Source organism: Eucalyptus grandis, chromosome 8 (assembly GCF_016545825.1).
Source record: "Eucalyptus grandis isolate ANBG69807.140 chromosome 8, ASM1654582v1, whole genome shotgun sequence".
Taxonomy (NCBI): domain Eukaryota; kingdom Viridiplantae; phylum Streptophyta; class Magnoliopsida; order Myrtales; family Myrtaceae; genus Eucalyptus; species Eucalyptus grandis.
The window spans coordinates 41,886,809-41,914,437 of NC_052619.1; the positions used below are offsets into that span (position 1 = coordinate 41,886,809).

The 27,629-nt window shown below is 40.3% G+C and overlaps 1 protein-coding gene and 1 long non-coding RNA gene across 2 annotated transcripts; both read right to left on the minus strand.

The window, feature by feature from the left end:
• Positions 1–18,748: 18,748 nt before the first annotated feature.
• On the minus strand, positions 18,749–23,613 carry LOC104414455 (omega-hydroxypalmitate O-feruloyl transferase). Its single transcript, XM_010025581.3, has 4 exons — positions 23,589–23,613; positions 21,283–21,746; positions 19,548–19,874; positions 18,749–19,422 (listed from the first exon to the last, which is right to left on the minus strand). The coding sequence occupies exons 2-4, from the start codon at positions 21,712–21,714 to the stop codon at positions 18,877–18,879; spliced, it is 1,305 nt and encodes a 434-aa protein (XP_010023883.2). The 5' UTR covers positions 21,715–21,746; positions 23,589–23,613; the 3' UTR covers positions 18,749–18,876.
• Positions 23,614–26,671: 3,058 nt separating this feature from the next.
• On the minus strand, positions 26,672–27,412 carry LOC104414454. Its single transcript, XR_720099.1, has 2 exons — positions 27,374–27,412; positions 26,672–26,715 (listed from the first exon to the last, which is right to left on the minus strand). It is a non-coding gene; the product is annotated as an uncharacterized LOC104414454 (long non-coding RNA).
• Between the last annotated feature and the right edge of the window lie 217 nt (positions 27,413–27,629).

The following is a 27,629-nucleotide window of genomic DNA, read 5'->3' on the forward strand; positions in this document are numbered from 1 at the left end:
GTGACGTATCCACTAGACAATTGCGTGCATTCTTTAAGGTGCCATTTTTACCAGTGATATCCCAAATCACCGAACCACACATGCCTACAATGATGTGTTCAATAGACAATTGCGTGCATTCTTTAAGGCGCCGTTTTTGCCAGTGATTCCTTAATCACCGAACCACAAATGCCTATAACGATGTGTTTAATAGACAATTGCATATGTTCTTTAAGGCGCCGTTTTCGCTAGTAACGTCCTTAATCACCGAACCACACATGTCTATGACGATGTGTTTAATAGACAATTGCATGCATTCTTTAAGGCGCCGTTTTCGCCAATGATGTCCTTGATCACCGAACCACACATGCCTATGACGATGTGAGTACTATATCAATACGTGCGTTCTTTAAGGCATCGTTTTCACCAGTGACGTCCTTAGTCACCGAACCACGTAGGCCCATCACATCGTACCTGATCGGTTATAGCCCAGATTATTTCTAATTCACTCTCATGATTCCATTCACTTTACAACACAACAAAGCATTATAAATGCTAAATAAACATACTTGGCCATCTACCAATCAATCATTCAATTTCACTCAATTTCCATCAATTTAAGATAAATTGATAAAACATCACAATTAATTTAATTTCATGCAACGTAGAGCTCAAATAAATAAATGGACTGCACCACGACAATCAGCACAAAATTCCGGTCACTGGCCATCTCAGCCTTAATTTCCAAAAATAATTAAATAATTAATTAATTTCAAATTTTAATTAATAAATATTAAAAATCAATTTAGCTCAAAATAAGCCCAATTAAATAAACGGACTTCACCATGATCACCAGCATAAAATTCCTTTCACCGGCCATCTCGGTTGAATTTCCGGAAAAATAAATATTTAATTAATTAATTTTGAAAATTAATAATTAAATACTAAAAATCCAATTTAGGCCCGTAATGCCTAATTGAAGCCCGCTAAGGGTCGGCAAAAATCCCGAGATGCTTTCCATAAATAGTAGACTACGTCTACTTGCTAATTGCACAATCAAAATGTCTAACATGCATCACAATTATCTAATAATCACTAATCTATTATAATCTAACCACCTAATTGCACTTAATTAAATCTAATCAACCCCTAAGCATAATTAGCAAAATAAGCAGTGATTAGTGAGATTACTCACTTGATTAAAAGCAGGGATCGGGACACCGCTACGGCGACGCGACGGCGGTCAAAATCGGCTTTTGACGACACCGGTGGGCTTGGACCGGGCCTTAAACTTAGGCCCAACAAATCTCAGCCCAACTGAGATTTTTTCTTGCACTGGACTGGGCTCGCTCTTGGGCTTGGGCTTGGCTACGATTGGGCATTCTTCGCGGGCTGGACTTGGGCCAAAGACGAGCTTGAAACAAAATTGAATTGGGCCGGGCTTTTAAGTGGCTGAGTTGCTGGATTTTTGGGCTGCGATTGTTGGCTTCGCTGGGCTTGAAATGGCCCTCAACTGGATTGAATTTTGCTGGGCCCGAATGACTGGAAGTGATGGGCTTAAGACATTGGATTGGGCTGCTTTGCACAAGCAGACCACAAAGACACAGCTTCGGTGGAGACAATTCGTTGGTGATGTGGGCTGACTGAGGAAACACAAATGTGGAGAAGCAGCTGTTGACGGAGCTTCGACGGTGCTGGAGCAGCAGAAATGATGGAGGGTGTTGCTAGCGACAGATCCGTGCACGGGCGTGGGCTTTTGCAGTCAACCAAGGAGCTTCGGTTGCTGCCGCTGTTGATCGAACCAAGAGCAGACACTGCCAAGTGGCAGCAAGACCAAGCTGCTCGGTCAAATTAGGAGTCTCGATGGTCTTCAATGGGCACTAGGGTTGATTGGCACGTTGGCAGCGAGAGAGAAGACACAGAGTAGTAGGCTTCAACGTGGAACTACTGCAGGTCTTCAATGCTGGGGTTGGACCGAACGTGGCTAACGAAGACACGAAGCACGGAGCAACTTCAGTGAAGACATTGTTGCTATTGACTGAAGGGAATGCATGGAGATGGCTGTCTTCGCTGGCGCCAATTTGGTGGGAAGGGCAGAGATCAGTGGAGTAGCAGCGTGAGGGGCAGGGAAGTTCGGCTCTGGCGAGAGAAAATGAAAGCGAGGCCAAAGACCGTGAAGCTCGAAGATGTGTAGAAGGCGAGGCAACGGTCAGGACATGCAATGGAGGGAAGCCAGCTAAGAGGAAATAATAGTCCTCAATCCTAGCCAAATGCATTAATGGCTTAGCCCCACAAGCCCCCTCATCTTGATCCATATCCCTAGCTGTCTTCCACCAGCTCTTTGCAGCCCAAAATGCCCCAATCTAGAAGGTTTAAGAGGTCCAAAAGTTAGGTCCTATGGGGTGCTACGAATTTCTTAGCCAAAACTTCAATTGGATACTCAACCTTGCTCTAATCATCCTCATTTGCCCTTTAAAATTTCATTTGGTACCTCAATGCCTCGATTGAATATTTTCCTCATCCCATAACCCATCTTGCATCCCAAATTTATAACCAAAATAAATCACCGGCTTCAATTGCACAAAAATGATCCCGAACCGACTTTTTCCCAAAAAGTCTCAGTTGTTAGAAAAATCTACTCCTAAAATTTATTGTGACATAACAGAATCTTCAATTTCTAAAATCGGACTTGAATTGGCGGTTAATTTTCATTCGGCGCGTTTTTAGCATGACCTAGACTACCGAGTAGTTTTCAAAACTTTTTAAGGCAAATAACCCATGGTCGATTTTCTTCGAACCACTATGAACCCACTTGACTCAATGGCGACTCTTGATTGTCGTGATAATCTCGAGGATTCAATTATGGACACAGGATACCAAAATGATAAGAAAATCAGTCTAGTGTTGGTCGACAAGAATTTTCCAATTTAGTGGTGTCACCCACGATTAGCCACACATCTCCGTCGAACCAACCTATCTCTGATCTCGAATCGACTTATATCTATGCCATAATGACCTCCAAAGATGAACACGGTCAAGTAGCCGATTCCTAGTTGAAAGCTCAAGTTTATTTGCCTTAAAATTCTTAATGGTTTTCCCAAATAGTCTAGTTATCTCTAAAATGATCAGTTTTGAGAACAGCCCTATAGACGCGTCAATGAAATGCCCGATTTATTCAGTAGAAAACATGACTGAAAATCCGAGATGTGACAATCAAGGTGTGCAGCTATAGCCAACATAATCCGAATGGATTTTAGCATGGCCACAAGTGAGAAAGTTTCATCATAATCAATTCATTTTTTCTGACGATATCCTTTCGCCACCAGTCGTGCTTTGTAAGTTCCAATTTGACCTTTAGCATTCATCTTCCTCTTGAAGATCCATTTACAGCCAATTGGTATAATGCCATTAAGCAAGTCAATTAAGGTCCCAACCTGCAATTCAAGGTTATATATAGATGCTTCATATATATTGCATCAAACAATCAATCAATTCATGACAATCGGATCAAATCATTGATCAATCGAGTCAGTCGATTACATGTCAGTCGGACCATTTCTAGGTCATTCATTGCACACCATATAACCTCCAATAATACATTCAGTCACAGAGCCATATCAATGAAATGCCCGATTTATTCAGTAGAAGATAGGGTTGAAAAATTCAGGATGTCACATTTATAATCTTCTCTCCTTGTTGAAAATAAAAAGAAAAAAATGTGCTGAGAAGTACAAACAAAGTTGATACTTAGAGGAGAGCTACACATAAATAAAATCGCTATACGTCTTTGCATATATACACAAAAATTCAAAGTGGAATTGAATAAATTCATCTTCACTCGTAACTTGGAATGATATGAAATCACACGAAAGAAAAACCATTAGGACTTGAGGAATAGGAAAAATATGAGTTAAGAATATATCCACAAGTGATATGAATCTCAAAATGGGGTATAGAGATTGAATTATCAGTCTGGTTCCATGATAGAAAAACCAATTCAAAAGTTTAACTTGTTGGGCGGAGTATAAACCTGCGCTTGACAATCTATGTAGGGCTTACTCCTACACAATATGCGTTGCTAAACATAGATGTTACAACATATTGGCTATACATGCCAAACACATCCTACGTATGCAGCACCAAGATAGGGCTATACGTGATCTTTGGGGAAGGGAAATTACTATTTGAGTCCTAAATCTATTCTATGGATTTCAATTTAGTCCTAAGCCCTTTCAAATGTTCAAATTTAGTCTTAAATCTTTTAAGAAAACTTCAATATAGTCCTCCAAATGCAAAACTTGCTTGAAATTGTTAGTGTGTCGGCATAGTCATTGTTGGCTGTCCCACATGGTACACTGATAATTTGACGTGGACCCCTTCACTCAAAACAACGAAAATTATTTTCATTTTCCTTATTACTTGTTCTTTTAACGTGGTATATTAGTGACGACTTGACCGCCGCATTAGTAATTTCAGGAGTTTTTTTCCAATAGGACTACATTGGAATTCTCCTACAAAGTCTAGGATTATTGGAACAATTGATACATTTAAGACCGACTTGGAATTCATACAATAAGGTTAGGACTAAAATAGTAATGATTTTTTCTCCTTGGCCAAATGCAACGCACACACGACTCAAACTCATACGAAAACCCACATACCTTTAGGAACCGGAGATACTAGAGATGAAACACTTGGATTTGGCTTCTCTTCGCAGGTTCAGATTTTGTGGTTGTGGCTTCTCGAGTTCCGGCGTTAAGTACGAATTAGTTGCTTCGCAGATTGCAATTTGAGTAATTTATTTGTTTAATATATTTGGAAGAAATGTGCACCAACAATAGTACTTTAATCAATACTTTTTTGTTTGGTATAACAAACGCATTAGGCATTAATCCCCCCCAAAAAAAAAAGATAAATGTTTGACCCTGGGATAAAGAAGTCGTAGCCTAACAAAGGGTTGATATAACTTCGTATTAATAATTAAAAAAAGGGTTGAGCCCCAAATAAGAAAAGCAAGCCCATTTCATTGATATGATCTCCAACTGGCGAGCACTATTAAAATGACAAGCAATCTCTCTTTCGAAGCTATTCGTGGCTCGTGAATTTCCATCTGGACCAGGCTGGGGAAAGCGATCATGATCGAATCTAGCAAACCCAACGCCACCGCAATCCCCTTCCGGTCTTTCTCGCCAGCCAAAAAACATGTTGGAGATCACATACTCCAGGCCGGTGGATCACGTTGACATAGCTTCACGTTGCCGTTTTGTCAACCACGTTAGTGGATTCGTAATGTCATGCACTATTAGGCGTAAAAGATTGCAATTCGAAAAGTGTAGTCGACCAAACAAAAAGGTATTAAAAAATGTGTCCTTACTCAGAAGCTGGTGAGCCCCTAAAATAAGCCGCGAGTTCGAGTGATTACCAAATTGTTAGGAGCGTCGGAGCAATAACGGTTGGTCGATGGTTGATAGATTGTCTAACAATGAGATGGATCAAGTCACTACAAGTTCGACAGAGGATCATGCGATAGTGGTTGAGTGACGAGGCCATGACAGTGTTGTTTATCACTTAAATAAATTATGAAAAATCAGATGAGTTATAAATGAAGCTATCTATCGTGTGAGCAACGACCTTATCATCAAAGCGTCGAACGTTTTGCATTGAGTGCAAGCACTTCAAAGAGTATGCTTTTAGTCATTCAATATGGGAATTGACACAACTGTATTATGTAAGACAATTGACATGAGCACTGGCCAATCTAAATTGATAAAAATGATTGAATTGGTATAAATGTAAAAAGTTTATGAATTAATTGACCAAAAAAAGTTTATAATTAAATTGGCATAATTATAATATGTTTAGAACTTTTTTGATAATTCTCCCTGCCAAAGCTAGCATTTAATAGGAATGTGTTAACATAAATTACCAGGAAGATGACTTAACTAAAATTGAGATTTGGCTTCATCGAAAACCGTTTTTAGTTCACTTTTAATAGCTAAGAGAGACATAATGGACTACAATTGCGATTGAATGGTCTTTCAATCTACAACAATTTGACCAATGAAAGGCATCAGTGTTTTTTTTATGCTATGTTGCAGCTGCCTAATTGCCTGATTGCACATGAACGTTAGCCTAAGTTAGAAAGCAGAAAATTATAGTTGGTTCTATTAATTTTTATTTGGAATAGAAAAGGAAATTGAACCATTACACAAGCAAAATCTCGTTTGATCAAATTGATCTTAAACGATGATAAGGACAATAAATGAAGAAAAATTTCAAAAGGTCAAGTGACCTAGTCACGATGCCATGATGATCACCGATTCTTAAAAATCCTCTTGAAACTTTTAAGCCTTTCGAGCCTCTCCCAAGCTAACATTACAACCCTCTTCTGAAGTCTCTTTGATTGAGATGATTTGAGTGAAAATGAGAATATCACCAAGAAGCTACTGCTTGAAGGAGTGGAAGTAATTTTATCTTGTCTTATCTTCCAAATTCTCGACTTGTAAACCCGATGAAGATAACGACAAATGTTCCTTTATTAGCCTTAAATCAATAATCCATTTGTGTAAGCCCATGACTAAATCTATATTGCGGTCCTTTCAAAAGACCTTTTTAATCGATCAGATTGTACTCATTACGAATGTTTCTGAAAGCCTTTGACATGGGTTATGTGAGATACCTTCAACAATCAATTACTTCCCATGCGAATGGATGGGATCAAATAGCCATTTTATCGAGAGTATGTGAGAAACCCTTTTTGACTAAGAAGCTCTAGTTTGGCATGCTTAATGAGCATTTTTCACGAGTCGTAGCCGTTCTGATAAAAATTTGACTCCCGGAGAATTTAATGATTAATGATACATCCCCGAACAAGATGACAGTTTTGCATCACATGATACTAATTGACATCAAATGTTTGTCTAAAGCAGTTGAACTTAACTTGAATAGCTTGTTCAATTAATGCTGCAATACTATCAATACGTCTCTTGATGACATCTCTAATGACATTTACTCAAGTTGAGTTTGACATGATTCCTCAATGAAGCCATGCCCGTCTCCAAAGGTTCACGGTCAACCTTAAACCATGCCATCTCAAAAGGTTCATGGTCAACCTTAAATCATGTCATCTACAAAGGTTCATGGATTTTCCTCAAACCATGTATTTTTAGCTGGTCAAAACCATTGTTACACCGTGAGACATCGTCCCTCTCCTTTTTATTGTGACCCGGTGGGCTTCTATAGCCTAGAATCTTCCTCTCTTCTTCTTATGACTCAGTGGGCTTTTGTAGCCCGGAGTCTTCCCTTCTTCTTATGACCCGATGGACTTCTGTAGCCCAGAGTCATTCTCTTTCTTCTTATGACCTGGTGGGCTTTTGTAGCTCAGAGTCTTCCTCTCTTCTTATGACCCAGTGGGCTTCTGTAGCCCGGAGTCCCTCTCTTTCTTCTTATGACCCGGTGGGCTTCTGTAACTCGAAGTCTTCCCCTTCTTCTTATGACCTGGTGAGCTTTTGTAGCCTAGAGTCTTCCTCCATTCTTCTTATGACCCAGTGAGCTTCTGTAGCCTAGAGTCTTCCCCTTCTTCTTATGACTCCGGTGGGCTTCTATAGCCCGGAGTCTTCCCCTTCTTCTTATGACTCAGTGGGCTTCTGTAGCCCAGAGTCTTCCCATTCTTCTTATGACCCGGTGGGTTTCTGTAGCCTGAAGTCTTCCTCTCTTCTTCTTATGACCCGGTGGGCTTCTGTAGCCCGAAGTCTTCCTCCCTTCTTCTTATGACCCGGTGGACTTTTGTAGCCCGGAGTCTTCCCTTTCTTCTTATGGCCCGGTGGGCTTCTGTAGCTCGGAGTCTTCCTCCCTTCTTCTTATGACCCGATGGGCTTGTGTAACCTGGAGTCTTCCTCTCTTCTTCTTATGACCCGGTGGGCTTCTGTAGCTCGGAGTCTTCCTCTCTTCTTATGACCCGGTGGGCTTCTATAGCCCGGAGTCTCATTCTTTCCTCTTATGACACAATGAACTTTTCTAGCCCAAAGTGCTTTGTAGCCCGAGTCCTTCTTCCTATAACACGAAAGCTTTGTAGCCTAGAGAGCTTTTGTAACCCAGAGTGCTTTGTAGCCCGGAGTCCTTCTTCCTATGACACAAAAAGCTTTGTAGCCCGGAGAGCTTTGTAGCCCAGAGTCCTTATTCCTATGAAACGGCGTGTTTTTGTAGCCCGGAGTATTTCTTCCTCTTATTGACAAGACGCGCTTCCATAGTTATGAGTTCTTTCCATCGACCTGATACGTGCCTATGCACCTAGAGTCTCTCTATCGCCAAAATAATTTATGTGTCTTTTATCTTTGAATAGGGGCAGCTGTTGACACCTAAATTTTACTATTTTATTTATAATTTAATCGCATACAAAATTAGGAACTAGTAAAAAAAAAACAAAAAACAAAACAAAACATAGAAAAAATGCCTAGACGTCGGGTCGGGTCGGATCTGGCATTGGCCCGACCCGCTGCCTGCCTCTCTTTCCTCTACGTAGCTCAAGCCCTTTTCCCCTTGGGCCTGGCCCATCCCAACTAGCCTTCTCCCTAATTTGGCCATCTTCGCACGTGCACCTGTAAAAAAAGCAAAAGGCAGTAGCATTGGGCAGAGAGGAGCAGCAGGGGCAAACCTACAAGAAGAAAAGCAAAAGGTGTCGCGACCAATTTTTTTCGAGGTTTAAATCACCTAGGGTTTGGCTAATGGATTGTTAAGCCTAAACTTAACTCGGGCTCTCCCAAGCCCATACCAATTCGCGACTTAGGTTCATGTTTTTAGCATGCAATTGATTTTTTTAATCGGAGTTGCCACTAATCTATTTTTGGTGGGTCGATTAGAAACCCAAGTAAAGTAATGAGAGTTTCACTTTACTCCTACGAACCAGAGACTATGGGTACGGGGACTTGGTTACACTAGATTTCTCTAATGCCCTTTCGGTACCATTATTTTATTTTCAAAAATGTTTTTGCAGGCAGCTTAAATTGATTTTAAATCTATTTTCCTAACATGTGAGGTGATCATGCGGGTGCGCAATTCACCAATTTAACACCCAGATAAACAATAAATAAATTGCAAATACTTACCTCAAAGCAACGAAAGCATCTGCAATGTTAAGTTAAAAACTGCATCAACAACCCTAGATATGGTTTCTAATTACCACGCAATTCCTTTTTTTGTTTTCACTTAATTAATGAAATGCATGCAATATGCAATGCAATATTAACTAAATGACCTAATTCTAATGACATGCAATTTCTAATTAAATAGGCCTAGCAAAAATACTAAATGACATGCATCCCGGTGAATCTAGCCCTAATGACGTGCATATAACATTTTTTTCTTTTTCCTAAAGAATGCATTTTATCATAAATAATTAAACTAATTTAACCTATGACATTTTTTATTTTTCAAAAATTCATGATAAATGGAATGCTTTGCCCAAATATGCAAATAACCCTAAAGCATGTGATATTATATCTCAAACATATCTCAAGATAAATAAAAACGATCAAATCCATTCAAAATTACCCCAAAAAGGACATCACATATCGCTCAGATCAAGGGATAATGTTTCGCTAGTAAAATTGATAATTTGATCTTAAGCCTTAAAGATCAAAACATCAATTTTATTCCCGCTTAATTAATTATTTCATCTAAAGCCTTATAGATGAAATAAAAAACCCTGGCGCGGTTGCGAATCGGGTGATACGTTGAGATTTTCAATTATGCATAGAGAAATAAACAAAGAAATCAAGATATAAAAATAAAATAAGATAAAATAATCCGGCCTAATAAAATAAAGCAAATCTACCTAATTCAATTTTTTTCTTTTTTTTAATAAAAGAAAATCTTGACCACCGGTTTGGGACTCCGGCGAAGGGTTCCGGCGGGAGAGCTCGTCGGCTAGGATTCCGGCGAGGGCAAACCGGTGGCGGAAGAGCTCCGGCAACAAGAGGAACGGCGGAGACCGGCGTGGGGGACTCGCGGGTCACGCCAGTGCGAACAGCAAGTGCTGTGCGGGGTTCGGCTCCGAGCGGCGTCGCGGGAGGAAGTCGTGCACGGCGGTCGTCGTCGCTGGGTCGCAGCGAGGGAGCGGCGCTGCAGCGAGAGGATGGAACGGCTCGGGGGCGGCTCGGCGTCGACTCGGGCTCGGGCGGAGCAGGAAAAGGCGGAGTGGCGGTGCTGCTCGTGGAGGCGGTTCAGCGGGGAGCTCGGGAGGCTCGGTGGTGGCCGGCAAGTTTCGGTCCGGCGGGAGACGCAGCGGAGGTGGTGCAGACCGGAGACCAACGATGCGGGGACCGGCAGTGCAGCAAAACCCTCGGAGAAGATGAACAGTAGAAGTCTTTTCAATTATTTCTTTTTCTTTTTTCTTTTTCTCTTTTCCCCACTGCTGCACGTCCCTTCTCTCCTTTCCTCTGCGCACTTTTTCTCTTGTGCCCCCCTGTTCTCACGTCCAAATCTCTCCTTTCCCCTTTTTTTGACTTCTTTTTTTGTGTTTCTTTCCTCAACGAACCCTAGAGAAGCTCCCCTTTGTATGGCCGTGTGGATTGATATGTGTGGCCTCCCCAAACAAATTGCACGCGAGGTATTATATAGGTCTAAAAAATGTATCTCTACGGTATATATTTTTTCCTTTTTTGTTCGCGCATGATACCCCTAAATATATCATTGAAATATATCCACCTTGTGCAATATTCCCCTTTTGTATTTTTCACATATTCTATCCAAAATTTTCCTTTTTGTTCGAAAATGCATAAATGTGTGAAGAATCTGAACGGAATATGTGAAAAATTTTGCACTCGCCGTTGGTCCAATAAAATAAACAAAAATGTTCCTAAACTATATGCCATGTGATTTTATTTTTTCAGGGATAAAATTAACCCCTAATTTTTAAATGTCTAAATGGGTCGCCAAAATTTAGGTGTCAACAAAAGGCAACAAGGGGATCGAGGGAAAAAAAAAACACAGAGAACAGGAACGAGAGAAAGACATAAAGAGAGAGAGAGAGCTCGAGAAAGGAGAGAGCTCAAGGGGGGAGGAGGACAGCAGCCGAGGAGAGAGGAGGCCTCACCGCCTCAATCCGACGCCGTCCGAGCCGTTGCCCTTTTGCCCGACCCCAACTGAGCCACCGCAGCAACCTATAGCAACCTGCGAGCCCTCTCACCGAGCCTCTGCCACGTCTCTGCCACTGACCGTCCCCCTGCGATGTCCACCGCAACTCCTGTGACCAGCCCTGATTGCGACTCTAGATACCGCTCTTACCGCGACTCGCCTCTACCAGCACTGCGCAAGAGTGCCGCCCACCTTCCATTGCGAGATCTGCAATGTCTGTCGTTGCTGCTCATGGCCATCGCCACTCTGTGCTTGTCTGCCGACCCACGACGACCACCGGGCATTTTTCACCAGCCCCGACGAGCTGCTACTATTTGCCACCTTTGCTCGCCACCGTTGCTACTGTCGACCTTGCAGCTAGACACCTTTGCCCGCGATGTCGCCTCTGCTCCAGCCTTGTCTATGACCCAGCGTTGACGCCCACCACTGCTACCTCGCCGCTTCATCTCTGCCTGCGCTACCACCGAAGTTCCCCTCACCCGCGAGCTCGCTCCGCTGCTCCGAACCTTTGCCCAAACCTGCGGCGACTGCCAACAACTCAATCCCTTTGCCGCCGTCGCAACACCAGTACCATTGCCGCCTATCCTTGCAGATGCTGCATCGTCGTTGATGCACGCCATGTTGCCACCGCCATCAAGCCCATCATCGCCGTCGCCACCTATCCACTCAATGCCAGCACCATCAAGAAGCCCAAGAGGAGAAAGTTGGCATTCGAGTAGGGTTCGCCGTGAATTGGGTCACAACCACCGATTCGGGTGAAACTCAGGTCGTCGGCCGGGTAGGGATTTGTCCGGCTAGGCTTGTGCAGATGGGTTGATTCATCCCTGGGCCAGGCCCATCTTTCTTTAGGAAATAGGGCTAATTAAATTTGGGCCGGGCTTGTTTTTTAAAAAAAGAAAAAAAGGGCCCAGGCCGGGCCTATACTACGGGCCCACGCTACGAGCCCGGCCGGTCGACTCAAGTTCGATTTGACCGGACCCAACCCAATCCAGCCCGAAAAAAAAAATTATTATTTTATTATTATGTTTTTAAAAAAATTAAAAATTAAAAAAAAAATTGAAAATTAAAAAAATGTAGAGTTTCGTTAGGAATTGTAGGCCTTTATTTACTCGTATATTGATTATATTGCATGTTTAGTTTGCATATTTTGTTATATTTAATTGTACGTGTTTAATTGCATGGCAATTAGCATCTTGGTAGCTATGATTGTTATATTTAATTATTGTGCATTCACATGATCACCTCACATGTTAGTGAATAAGTATAAAATCAATTCAAACTGCCTGCCAAAAAATCGTTTGGTTAAAATGAACAAGATTAGGTACAGAAATGGTACTAATTGGTCAATTAGTGTAATCAAGTCCCCAACTCTAAATTCTCTAGTTGCGTAGGAAGTGAAGCACGCTCCCATGCCTCACTTGGTTTCTAGCCGACCCTAATAGGCAAGTGGCGACTCTCTCTTTGCAAAATTTTAAGAATATCCCAACGTCACGTGGGGTATAGGCTTGGGAGAGCCCATGCCTAATCATGGGCCTTAAGTCCGTCCTTTAGACAATACCCCTAAACCTATTCCCTCTCCGGAGGGGAAGGTCGCGACAAGTATACTTTTCCTTTTTGTGGTCATGTAGCTGGCGTTTCAAGTAGTTTTCCTTTCAAGTATCCCATATTAGTCAGGGCTTTACCACAAATTGGACTTAAGAGTAAATATTTGTACATAACTAGATCAAATCTATCGACAACAACATATGACAAGTGCATTAAAAGTTGTAAATTGTGCACGATTCTAACTTTTTACTCTTTTTTGTAGTCAAACAATCCAGGAAACCGAATATGTTGCGACATAAGTTTATCTTGCCATGTAAATGTAGATGTATCATAGGCTTAACCTTTTTCCTCCTTTGTGAATTGAATGTGATCTTAGTGGGAGGAGGACACTAGGAGTGTCAAAACTTTCGTACGGCACTCATTTGAATGTTAAAACTATTTTTTTTTTTTGCCACTTACTTGAGTGTCATAAATTTGAAACATTGCTCACTTGAGTACCAATTCCAATTTGCCTTGACATGGACGCCGATCATCCGATATGGCTTTGTCGGCATGACGTGGATAAATTTTTGATATTTTAATTTTTTAAAATTTTTTGGCCTTTTTTTTTTTAGGGTTAGCAAGTTTCATCGATGACCCTTGCCGGCCATGAAACCCTCACCAATGGACAAGGGTGCCCATAGCAAATAAATAAATAAATAAATAATCAGTACTCAAGTGAACGCCTATATGTAGGGGTGTAAACGGTTCGGTTCGGTTCGGTTTTTGAAAACCGAACCGAACCGAACCGATAGAAGAAAATTTCCGAACCGAACCGAATAAGTCCCGAACCGAACCGAACGGAACCGAGCGGTTCGGTTCTTGCCATTTTCAGATTTTCAAATTTTGGGTTTCGGTTTTCGGTTTTTCGGTTTTTTTTTTTTTTTTTTCAGGACGGCTTACCTTCTATATAAGCTCCTTGAAGCATTGATTGACGTTCTCTCTAGTTTTTGTGCTATATTCAAGAAACGAACATCTATGTCTTTGAGCTAGATCTCTTCATTCTTCCCTTGTTACAACCCTTTCACTCTCCTGAAATTATCCAAGCAAGAAGAAACCAAGGAGGATAAGAAGTGACGATGATGAAACCCTCATAAGCATATGAAATCGTGATAAAGTATGCTAACAACTTATCTTCTCATTTGAATGTTCTACTATAGTCTTATGCCTCTCATCACATTTCACTCAACAAGTATACCCATTTAGTCTAGGAAATTGTCCTTCTCAAGGACAAGAGAATCAAGACTTCTTTGAGACTTCAAAAGATCTTTGTGTAGCATCCCCATTGTACAACAAAAATCAGTGTTGACAAAGCTGCGAAACAGGATTCTGTTCACCAAAGAAGAAGAGAAAAAGAAGAAGAAAAAATCCCGGATTAACAATAACTCAAAGGAAACTAGTGCTTTTCATCCATAAAACAAGTATCATAGGGCCAATGGACAAGGGTGCCCATAGCAAATAAATAAATAAATAAATAAATAATCAGTACTCAAGTGAACGCTGTACGAAAAGTTTGGCACTTCTAATGTTTTTCTCCCCTCAATTGTTAATAGTGACTATATGGGAACTTTATGCCATAGTAGTATTTTGGTTTTTTCATACTTAGCAGACGGCAATTCAGGTATTAATTAATACATGACTTATGCAAAGATCAAAAGCAATTCAGGTTTAAGCTTTCTGATTCCAGGGTCCTTAGCTGTACAGTTGTATAGCCTCTTGGTTCAAAAGTCAATATAATACTTACCTTTTATCTATAAAAAAAAAAAGAAAAAGCAACGCTTGAATTTTGGATTAAAAAATCTTATGCAATGCAGCCCTTAAAGCGCATGTCTTTTCTATGTTATCAATGCTTCAATGTAATCTGTTTTCTTATCGTCTCTAATGCAATAATCCATGCCAGCGTTTGGACTCCTTACTACATAGAGGAGGTTCTCTTCTCGGTGCCTGACTTGCAGACGGAAAATGAAGATGGTGTTTCAACTCTCTTCTACCAGCAAAAAGTCTTTTTTCCAGGTTTATTCTGCTCTCATGACTTGCGTACTTTCTTTTGGTGGTTTTTTTTTTTTTTTTTTCCTGAGATGTCACCAACTTTTACAGATGAATGGACCAATTTTCTTGAGCCGGTGAATTCTAAAAGTGAAGACGAACTCACAGCGTTTGATAAACTAGAAAAACAACTTCGTCTTTGGGCATCATATAGAGGCCAAATCTTAACTCGAATTGGTCTCTGTCTCTGTCTCTGTCTCTCTCTCTCTCTGAGAACAAAAAAGATGAAAAATAATGAAGATTTGGAAATTCACCCAGTCATCCTTGGATAGAAACGATAAAACCAAGAGACATGCGCTTCGTATGTATCTTTTGGTATCGGAGCATTTATACTTCGCATACTCTATGTTAATAAAATTACAGGTCACATCCATCTGATTTATCCATTTTCTACCAATCAACTTAGCCTACCAGTATCTCTTTTCTTATCTTATTTCCTTCTCTTCAACCCAATTGAAGGATGAATCTCCAACCGTGACCAATTGACTATAACCATGTGAGCTTAATCTGTTATAATTATTCCATGATTAATAGAAAAAATTAGTTCCACCAGCTGTAAAGGTGCACATGACAAAATTTATGAAATAGAAATTGATTTCTGGCCAGAAATTGATTTCTCGATTTCTATTTCAGAAATGGAGAAGTTAAAAATTTTAGCTTATGATTTCTTCTTCAAATCTATTTCTAGAATAGAAATCTGTTCCAGAAATAGAAAAATCAAATTGCGTTATCAAACGGATTTCTGTGTCAAACCTGTTCCAAAAACAAATAAATAGAGAAACATAGAAGTAGAAATTTTATCATGTGCGCCCCTAGTTATCTCGAGAGTGATTAGCTCTGAGAATAGCCCTATAGGCGCGTCAATAAAATGCTCAACTTATTCAGTAGTAAACAAGAGTGAAAATCTAAGATGTCACAATTGATTCTGCTCTACTTTGTTTTCTCTCTTCTAACGAACCACGCCTCCGCCTTCCCCTTCCCGTTAACCAAATAACTGATTATAAAATTTCTTTGGCCATCACCATATGTTAAAAGAGCTCTCGCTCATTTCTTGAATAATAATATTGATCAAACCCGGTCTAAACAACCCATATGAGAAACTTAACAAAGTATCAAACCTAATCCTGTAGCAAACACTACGGAACCGTTGATTTTGGTGCACCGTCTGACCTCAAATGACGAAAAGGAAGAAAATAAACGAAGAGAAAACGGAAAGACGGATATGTCAAACAAGCTCAAAAGCCTCTTACCATCCCTCATTTTAGTTGATATTGAGATCCGGCTAGTCAACTAATGGAAATTCTAATGGTAAAAGCTTCATTTTTGCAAGATTCAACTCTAAGACAAAGGTTTCAAACACGAAGATTCTGGTTCTGAAACCCTCATCCGTTAAAGTGGTTTGGTTTCAAGGTAGACGAAGTAATGAGGAGGTGTGCCCTCGTGGGTGTGGCGGTGTTTCTACAAGATTCAACCTCCTTAAAGACCACGGAGCAGCCTGTCGAGCAGTGGCATGACCAGTCAATCCACTCCCTCGTACGTGTCGACTTTCATGCAACTTCCTCTTGAGATTATTCTTCTTTTCGTTTCTCGAGTCCCTTTGTTAGTTCTTTTAGGAAGCATATGTGCAAGTGTGTGTTTGCGTGAGGGAAAGGTTTGGCAAAGAAATAACAAGGATGAATATATGAGAAGGCTGTTACGGCACGAGAGCACAGGAGGACAAAAGAAAGAGAGGTTTTTTTACCATGCAAAATATAAAATTGATGCATTTATGATAAATCATCTATTAGTTTTCATTAAATTTTACTATCAAATTACTGAGTTAAATAATACGTGACAATTGATGGGTGCATCAATTTGAGAGTTTACCATCCGTTTGTCACAGATATACTAGTTTAGAGTTTTTCGTGGCATTAATTCAATTTAACTAAAACTAATGGAGGGTGAATTTGTCACAAATGAACTAATTTAGGGTAATTTTGTCACACGTGTTCCAATTTTAGGTTTTTTTTTTTTTTATGTTAACTCTATATCTAATTGGTTTTACAGATGGAAGGAGGAGAGCTAAGTTTGTTCGTATCTCAATGTGGGCTCCTCAAGCCTATTTGTTCGTAGCACGACCTTTTCTCTATCTCTAATTCTACCAAATTCTCATGCTTTCTATAAACCATACAATACAACTATCACTTGTACACCACATTCCATGACTACCACCTATTTAACCACCTAGTTCTCTATAGCCTAGTTGACGTCTAGATTATTTTGGCAAAAATTGATTAGAATTTCAACACCCTTTTGATTCCGCATTCACATGCATGCTCGCGCGTGCGCGCATGCCCACACGCTTATATATTCTTTCACAGCCAACTCATTGCTCTTTCAAAGTCAACTCATGAAATTGATGCAGCAACAGGAGAGTAACGAAGAAGCAATGGAGGAGGGGGAGGGGGAGGGGGCGGGGGGATTTCAAATTTGCCATGTGTCACTTTCTAAATGATCCATCTTAAATCTGACGTCATAAAACTGTTCTACCCAATATTTTCCCTCAGAATGCAGTCTTATCTTTGCTTCACTTGGATTATGCACACCAGCTTTGTCACAGAGAGAGGATTTTGTATGAAGGAGTAACGATGACGATGAGGTACCCTCACGTCTACCGGTAAACATCATCTATGGCCCATCAATAAGTTAGCTTCCCACTATTTAGCGACATCTATGTTTTTCTTTTTCTTTTTCATTTTTTAACTCTTAACTGACTTTTAGACTTTTGTTCTATCTTTTTGCAAAGCATAGGAGTTGAATCTCACGTCTGAAACTAAATACCCTCACTCCGAACACCCTGAGAAGATAGTGAATCAAACTCTCTACCTCCTCCATTTCATGTAAGAAGAGTGGCCACTAGGATAATTTCTTGTGGTTACCGACATCTATGTTGAAATAGCGTGCCATTCACTTAACGGTGAAGCTTTTCATTTGGACGAAAGTTGACCTTCCATCCACCATTCTGCGAGGTCATGCATGCATAACATGTGCGCCTGGGCACTTTAGTAAATTAAAAAAAAAAAAAAATAGCAGCTTGATATATAAAATTTGACCACGGGATAATATATATATTTCACCGAAAGAGACCAAAAAAGAAAAAAAGAGAAAAAAAAAAAACAAGAGAGCAAAGCAATTATGGTCTAACAAAAGGTGGGAACACTTATCTGTTTATTATGAAATAAAGATTACAGCTTTAAGTAAGAAAGGAAAGCATATTTCATTAACATGGTCTCTACTGATGATATTAAATTATACATTGAGTTTGAATTCATAAATAAAAATCAACCGGATGTGAACTACAAAAGTTCCGACGGTTGATGGAATTTGGTGCATGAAATTCCCACTACTCTCGGGTGAAATTCCTTAGAGATTTACGTTTCGAGGCCGCAAGAGAACTCTGGGTTTTTTATACGGCACAGTGACGTCTAACGAGCTGAACAGAGAGCACTTTGGGGACACACAAAAAAGAGGGAATTTTTGAACATACGGTGATTTCGGCCTGAGTCTTACGACAAATTGAGTTGTTTTTGAATTTCGATTCAGCCGTTTCTTTTTTAAACCTAGTTAGAAGGGGTGTAACTCCAAGTATACTTTCGGTAGGATCTTTGTGAACAACCTTTCTTAAATCCTCAAAATTAATTGCTCGTACATCAGCCAGATTTTCAATGTCACAATTTTCTGTTGCCTCCACAAAGGGAACTCCTAACGTCTTTGGCACGATCATCCTCCCTCGAGAGTCTTTGACTAACCTCCCTGTAGGTGGGTAGTAGTTGTTGAAATTGTTTATAAAAGAGATGATTGTTAGATATAAAAAAGAGTGATTGTTGACATGAAGAGGGGTGGTTGTTGATCATGAAAAGTGGTGATGGTGGAGAGAATGTTTTATTAAATTTGTCTCGGACAATGGTAACGAAAAATAAACATAAGTTATGAGATATATTCGGAATTGCACCTAATTATCAAGAAATTCGAGACTAAACCCTTAAAATTGATTCATCAAATAAAATGATGGATTCCATTCAGATGTTGAATATGATGATCCACTTGTAGTTGGTCACACTTTGTAAACCAATTTTGAATAACAATATTATTGTACTAAGCCTCGTTCAGATCACAAACAAGCTTCTCAAAAGTATTCATGGCTGAAACGGGCAAACCCAACACCACCGTAATGTCTTTCTCTTTCTCTTTCCCTTCTGTCATAAACAAGCAGGTTTCCCTTAGTAGGTCACCCATCCCAAACCTCGGCTCTCCCCATCCAAAGTCCGTGGAGCCATACTCGAGCCCTGTCCATGAAGTTATTACTAGAGTGCCCAGAGGAAATCCCTGATATCGATACTTGTCCAAATAGTCGATCCTTGACCGAATGGAGTTGTCGGTCACGCTCTCGATTGCCTTCTTTATTCTCCCCGCGGAAGCAGAGATTGGCTCCTCAATCAACTCTCCGACCGAGCAGAGACAACAGGGCAAGGCCACGGCGTTCCCAAAGTATCCCTCGGGCAATGGTGGTGTTAGTCTGTACCTGAAATTGACTGCTAAAAGAAGTTTTGATTGTTGGTGGAGTTTCATCTTGAGGGCCACGCTTCGAGCCCGCCACACGAAGGCTGCAAGTGCTATGAAGTTGGTGCAACTGCCTGTTACCTGTGGTTCAAGATGAGTAGATACTTTTTGCGACCAGATATTCATGTAATGCATAATTGATTGTTGTAATATACGGAGATGTCTATGAATTGACACTACTTATTATCGTAAATATAGAGATTCACCTGTTCATCTTTTGTTGCCATTATTTTTAAGATGGCCAGCTTCTCAGCATCAAAGTGGAAAGACTTTTGTACGAATTGTTGCTCCTCATATAATGCCGTCATGTTTGATACATCACTTATGTGAACAAATTCATTGTAAGGACCGGTGATTCGAGGAGGCAACCTTGATTTTAGGACGGTTCTATCATGACAAGGGACGAGGGATAAAGGCTCGCCTCTTGCTATTTCAGCCCATGCGTTCATAAAATTCATTGCCGACACACCATCTGCTATGCAATGACTAAGTGCGATCCCCAATGTGAAACCTCCACATCTGAATTTCGTCACCTGAGATATGTCTCCAAAGTAAATAATATCTCAACATAAAATGCAGAACAAATAAATATGTGATTAAGTTCTTGCATGGATTGAGTTTATGCACTTTGGCTCAGTTCCTTTCATGGAAAATGAATGTTTTAAAAATCATTTTTTTTTAAAGTGATCGTTTTTACTGCTTACCAATATAAATGAATGAAAGATATTTTCATTATTCACAAAAATATTTAGACATAAATTGATGTCGATAATGAAAACATTTTTCAATGACAAATAATTTCAAGTGATACAAACGATCACTTTTAAGATAATATTTTTCAAATTAATCATTTCATGAATAAATAAAACCTTCTTGTACATCCGAAGTCTTGCAGCCAGTCAAAGCCACTGGATTCAATGGTGCAAATGGAATTTTTTTTTTTGGTCTGATCCTATAATTATTCTATAAGCCACTATGTGTGTTGTATGCTATGCGTAGGTTGCAAAACCCCGCTCTCTCATTCATGTGTTTCCACCTTCACCCCCTTAGAAGGTGGGGAATCGAGTTCTCTATCTTCCCATTTCAAGTGGGAAGGGTGGCCATTGAGACAAGTTCCAGTAGTTGGGGCAAATGGATTTAGCGGAGATGATTTTGACCCATGCCATAATATCACTAACATCTTTCCTTGAAAATGGGAAAGATTTGCCTAGACTCGATACATTGTGGACGGATTTGATGAATCTCAATTGAGACTTTAGCAAGATAAGTTTCTACCAATTAGGAAGAGTTAATCTCTCTCTAACTTTTTTATGGTTAAGTTACTATCTGCATGTATACTTCTTAAGTTTTTTCTTTTCGTTGAATATACTTTATAAGTTAAGAAAGTTAGTATTTAATTTAAAGCATTGAGAAAGTTAATTCTTACTTTTGGACACATGGAGAGGCTCCTTCGAAATATTTTTTTGTCATCGAAAAAGATACTAATTAACTGGACCAATGACTAAACTTACTAGAAATGATTATATTTACTTTTAAAAACTAAAAAAATACTAATTCTACTTGAAAAAAAATTTCTTATTAAAGAAAAGTTAATAATAACACTTTGATAGTGGTTCCTTTTCCAACAGAAAAAAAATCAAGTTCTCCATCAATTAAATGGAGAAAACACTAGTTAACATTATGTGGATATTATCAGATGAAAAGTCACTAAATGCATCGAAAGAATTACCCAATGCAAAAAGCAACTTGAAAGTTCCTATTTATTATAAATAGAAAGTTACTATTACTATCTAGTTGTTCTGATATGAAAAGTTACTAATTTAATGTGAGCTAAGTCTACCAAAGCAAATTCATTATCATGCTTAATGGAAAAAAAAAAAAAAAAAAACCAAATAGAAAGCACTCTCAACCATTAATATTAAAAAGAAGATTGTTCCTTACCTGTGCAGTTAGAAGAGGGGCAACTTCAAGTACATGTTCCATAGGATCTCTGTAAACAAGCTTACCTAAAACATCAGAATCAAAAATTATTAAATTACCCAGAATTTTCATGTCACAATCAGCCAGTGCCTCCACAAATGGGACTCCTAACTTCTTTTGGCAATCAACGACCAACTTCCGACGAGACTTTTTAGCTAATCTCCCGGAAATTGGATAGTAATGAACCAGAACTTTGGCCAGAGCTTGCTTAATCACGTCCACCACTTTTGCGTCACTCCTGTCGAAACAATAAACGGTCGGCACGATTGCGGGAGCCATTTGATCAAGGCTACTTAAGAACATGGAACCCTCGGGTGTTTCATATTCTGGTAGGACTGCGACGGGGCTAGATCTTTCTACTTTTAAGATGTTCTTCTTTGCGGGTGCCTCCATAAGAGAAGTCTGGAGATTTGTAATCCGCTTTCCTTGTTAAAAATAAAAAGAAAAGAATGTGCTGAGAAGTACAAACAAAGTTGATAAATAGAGGAAAACTACACATAAATAAAATAGCTATACATCTTTGCATGTATACACAAAAATTCAAAGTGGAATTGAATAACTTCATCTTCACTCGTAACTTGGAATGATATCAAATCACACGAAAGAAAAACCATGAGGAGTTGAGGAATAGGAAAAATATGAGTAAGAATATATCCACAAGCGGTATGAATTTTCAAATGGAGGATGGAAAATGAAACTTCAATCTGGTTCCATGATAAAAAAAAAAAAAAAAAAAAATGTCACTTCATAAGCTTAAATCGTTAGGCGGAGTATGTAATTCTGGGGCTTAGGCTGCTTTTAGCTGGATTTTGGGAAAAGCCTTCGAGAAATGCAAAGAATTTCAAGTTAGAGGAGTTTTCCAAAATGCAAATTATGTTTGGTAAATTGTAATCTAAAAGTCCATTGTGAAGTACCCTTGAATAAAATAGTATTTGGAGAAATTTATATTTATAAAAGACTTTTGTGATAAAAGAAGAAAAAAATGGTTCGTTGGCAAAGGATAAACGGCCGCCAGAGATCGAAATCTATCGTCGACAGCCAACGTTTGAGGTTGCAGGACCTTAGGTGGTTGTTGGAAACCACCGCCGAGGGCTGCCTGGGGTTGGGTGGCTCTCAACAGGGGTTGTGTGACCTAGGTAAAGCCTGCCTTAGGTCGTGTGATCTCAACGAGGGCTGCTTGGTCATGCGACCCAAATTGCACATGGCCACAACTTTCACAAGTCCTTGCAATTGCGACCTAGATCAGCAACCCTTCACAGAGGTCGCTTGACTCATATCTGGGTCGCCATGACTTGCCGAAGGTTACACGACCAAATCACACGTCATCGAGACTCATAGAGGTTGCGGTGACCCAAACCGACGGCCCTTCGTGGAGGTTGCGCGACTCAAATCTGGGTTGCTACGACTCATTGGGGGTCGCACGACCAAATTGTGGGTTGCTACGACTCATGGAGGTCACAGCGACCCAGATTAACAGCCCCTCATGGAAGTCGCATGACTCAAATCTGGGTTGCTGCGACTCGCGAGGGTCATGTGACCTAGATCATGCATTGTCGTGACTCAGATCCTGTGGCCCCTCGTTGGGGTAGTTGTAACCTAGATCATGCAGCCCCTCACGGAGGTTGCCTTACCCTCCAACAATAGTCGCTTGGGTCACCGCGACCACACCCATGTCTCTCTAGCCCGTCGCCGGCCCCTCACAATCACGTACAATCATGCCAGCCAACCTCAACGGAGAAGACGAATAGTGTCATACAACGAGGGCAAGAACAGAAAATCAAGAAGTTGGTGAGAAGTTGGTGAGGATGGTCTCAGAAAAAGAAAAAATTATGCAACCCTAGCCTTGAGCATTGCCGAGAAAACTGAAAGTCCAAGGCAGCCTAGGATCTACCTTGGGCTTTCAACCTTCTGAATGCCTACTTTTCTCTAATGGGGCTTGCAAAATTTTTGCCAAATACCCAATATTTAACCCAAGGGACTTTGAAAGCCCAAAGTAGCTTGGAAAAGCAATTTTCAAACGGACCTTTACTCCTGCATGATAAAGATTACAACTTGCCAATACGTTGCAAGTTTCACAAGAAGCGTTGTCAATCACACATGTTGCAACACATCAGCCATACATGCCAAACAATCCCTGCGTGCGCAGCAGGAAGATAGGCCATACATGAGCTTTGGTGATGGTAATTTTTTTCCTTTCCTTTTGTTTTTCCCTCTTGGGCCAAGTACAATGGACACACGACTAAAACTCAAGACGAAAACCAGCATACCTGTAAGAACTGGAGATATTGAAGATGAAACACTTGGCTTTGGCTTCTTTTTGCAGATCCAGAATTTATAGTCGTGGCTTCTCCAGTTTTGGCGTTGAATATGAGATAGTGACATGACCGTACGAATTATTGGTTCAATTATTTGGACGGTACGAATTATTGGTTCAATTATTTGGAGGGGTCAAAGGCCACAACCGTTCTGCTTTCATTTTTCATTTCCTCAGCATCTCCTCATCTCTCTCCACTCACCGAAACCCCACGCCCACGAAGCTCAGCCCTCGCCTCCCCGAAAATTTCACGCCAGCTCCTTCGGCGGATCATCCATCTTCACGCACGACCGCCACCCCAGTTGCTGCCGCGTTCCAGTCAATATCCAGCCTTTCTCTCCACCATTATTTGTTCCCCCTTCGGTCAACCTTCAGCAGAAGCCTTCAAGCGACGCCATTTCGTTGACCCGCAGCTCCTTCGCACGCTGCAACCACCCCCTCATCCACGCCATCTGTCCATGAGCTGGCCTCCCTTGGTCAACTAAAGAAGTTCTCCACAAAGCCTTGCTGACCGAAGCCTCGCGCGGAGCCAGCAGCACCGAATCCCCTAGCTCGAGCATCGCCAGCTGCATCCTCTCCGTGCGTCTTCAACCGCCAGCGAATTCCAATCCAGCTGTTCGTGTCTTCAAGCCCAGCAGCCGCGTGAAGTCAAGCCCAGCGAAGCGTTCCTTCAGCCCCTCTTGAAGCCCAGCAGCAGCCCGTGTGAAATTGAGTGAAGCCAGCCCGTGGATTACAACATTTTTAGCCCAGCAGTTGGGCCCATCTCCAGCAGAATTTGAAGCCCGCGAAGCCAAGCCCAGACCGCAGGCCCAAGCCCAGTGTCTGCAGCAAGCCCAGCCCGACTCATTAACAAATCTCAATTTGGGCTGAGATTTGTTGGGCCCGTTTTAGGCCCGGTCCAAGTCCGCCGACGCCGCCGAAAATTTGGATTTCGGCCGCTGTCACGCTTCGTCGTTGCGGTGAACCGGTCTTCGCCTTACTCAAGAGAGTTTTGCTCACTAATCCCTTAGACGTCTTGGTTTAAGGCAATTCTCTTTCATTTTTTACCTTTTTAGAAATGCCACAACGATAATTATTGGAGAGTTCAAGTTATTTACAAGATAATTAATGGACATCTTGGTTTAAGCATCACAAGCCTGCTATGGTTAAGGAGCTTTAGGGTGCATTTGTTTTGGGAAAAGTGTTTTTGGGAATTAATTTTCTAGATTTTCACGTGATTGGTTTGTGGAAAATGACTATTCAACCAAAAACACTTTCTGGTCAACAAAGATATTCATGCATAAATTTAGGAGAATGAATACATAAATCTAAAAAGGTCAAAATACTTTTCGAAATTACTCACCTAGAATATTTTAATATATTTTTATTTAAATTTAATAATAATAATAATAATAATAATAATAATAATAATATTATTATTATTATTATTATTATTATTATTATTATTATTATTATTATTTCATTTTCCTTCTCCTTCTTTAGTTGGTCACCAGCCATGGTAAAGGTCAGTGACTAGCCATAGGCAAGCTTGAGCTTTGCCCAAGGCCAAGGCCTCATTAGCCTTTGTTGAGGCTAGAGCTCATCAGCCTACGCCTATGGTTGGTAATCAACCGTTGTCGCCAAGGCTTGGCTACCCTTGAAGGAGAAGAAAAAGAGAAAATAAAAATTATCTAGAAAATTGTTTTTTTTTTCATGAAATAAAGAGAAAACATGCAACTAAATAGTCAATAATAATCGAGTGATAGATTTCAAAAACTAAAATCACAATCACTCCCTTTAGCCTACTGTAGGTCAACCCCAGTCTACATGATATTATCACAAGTCCAATATTGCAAAAATGTCAATTAAAAGCAGGAATTCCCTTCTTTTCTCTCAAATGTACATAGTCACACACCATCTCATATCACACCTTAGCAAACAATAATCACTATAAAATAAATTCAAAACACATTGAACAAGAACTTAAAAATAGTAAGAATCATACTCCTCACAAGACCTTGTGAATGGAGCCAATGAGCCCGACATCTACAAAGCAAACTTCTACAACTATGTTATATGATACGAGGTGGAATCTTAAACCCAAAAAGGTAGGAATTGAGATGGGAGGAAATTTCCAACTTCCAATATTATATGTCACAGGCATAAGCATCCATCATTTTCCATCTTCAATTGAATCCAAAAGATACAACAAATTATATGCCACGAGCACGCACATGCTATTTCCTTGGACACTTTCACAAATAATAAAATATCAGGTAAGTCCAATGCCTTTTGTGAGCATGCGGAGCTCCACTCATTATGGACCGTCAACCCACAAAGTAACGACTACTAAACTATCCATTAACTGGGTTTTGGTAATTAATTGCAACAATGATAATACCACAAAAAAGACCACTTGAAGGATTAAGAAGTTCATATTTTGCATTCACGATTGAAAAGCACGGTAGATGACCATAATCCATATTGAGTGCTTGAAACCTTTTACTTTTTTCAATGACCTAGAGGAAACCCAACCACAATGAAGCCCACATCGTCTGGGACTTCGTTTTGAAATAGCTATACTCAATTTCACTGACGACTTCTATACAACGTCGTGACTATATATGAAAGAAGTTAAGTCTACATATCAATCCATCCCATTTCATCAAGGCAAAGCTTACAAGGAGAACGCGATGCACTTATACCAAAAGAAAAGAATTAAGCTAACACCAATCTATATCATCAGTCAAATGCTAAACAAAACTAGTAACATGGACGAAATTATTAAAAAACAGCATGACCTTAATATTTCCGGCTGCTCTGATGGCAGCAACAATCTTGTCTTGGTCTGCCAGCTGCGCTTGCCCCCACAACAGAGATTACCACATCGACTTTCTTTATCGCATTCAAGAGGAAATCATAGTCACCCTCAGCTATTGATCATTGTACTTAGGGTCGATGTTCAGCTGGAAATGGGCTTCAGCAGTTTCGACAAACTTGCTACGAGCCGTCTTTTTCAGCAAGGAAATTGTCATATTCAGGTCATACTCCTTTTTATTTTCTCTGAGTTTCTGAATTTCCAAGAATCTCTTCGACCTAGTCTGGCATTTAAAAGATGTAAATTAACCAGGGCAAGCAAGATGAAGGAACAATTTATGGAATGCTTGTGAAAACTTTGATAAGAGCAACTAAATGAACATGACTTGAGCTATGCAATTCGGACTTATACCAGGTGCCAAGGTCTTGGTTGGCTGATCTTATCGTAAATCACAAGAAAGAGATCTGAATATTTCACAAAGAGAAACTTAAAAACCATACTCAGAAGTCCTACTTCTCATAAAAATCACTACTTGATTTTTCCAACTATCCAACAACAAAATCAAAGATTAACAAGGAAAAAGGAAGTAGGACATGCAATGAAAACATCATAAAGCATAAGCTCATCTAGAAAGAACAAAACCAACAAACCATGAAATGAGTATTTCTTCTAATCCTTCCACGACTAAATTTCAAGTGGGCATTTTTGTAATGACTAGCAGGATAATTCAGCTGGGCTCATGACTCTTGTTTTTTCATGAAAATTTTGCAGCCATGGAAGCAAACTTAGCTATCGCTCTAATCAAGAATCATCTTTCTTCCTCATAGGCAAAGCACTCAAATTGAACAGTTGAGCCAAAGAACTAGTGCCAACACATGAAACTGAGTACTCAAGCCAGAAAGAAGAACGCAATCGCAAGTGCGACACTCATGACAACGTACTCTGTCCCTCTTGAGCAGCAAAGCAGCTTTCCCTGCTCGTTCCTTGATCAAGCATTTTGGTCCGTCTCAAATGGAGGTCACGAAGGCGCGGCACTAAAGCAGGCAGCGGAGGCAAGCCGTTGGTTGCTTGCGTCACGAAAGCTTTAGGTCACCAACATGACAAGGATGAAAAAAATGGACGACCTCACCTGTCACACCCCGATCCTCGAGCACGTGCCCATCCCTCAGTGGTCGATTAAAATGCGACGTCCCAGGA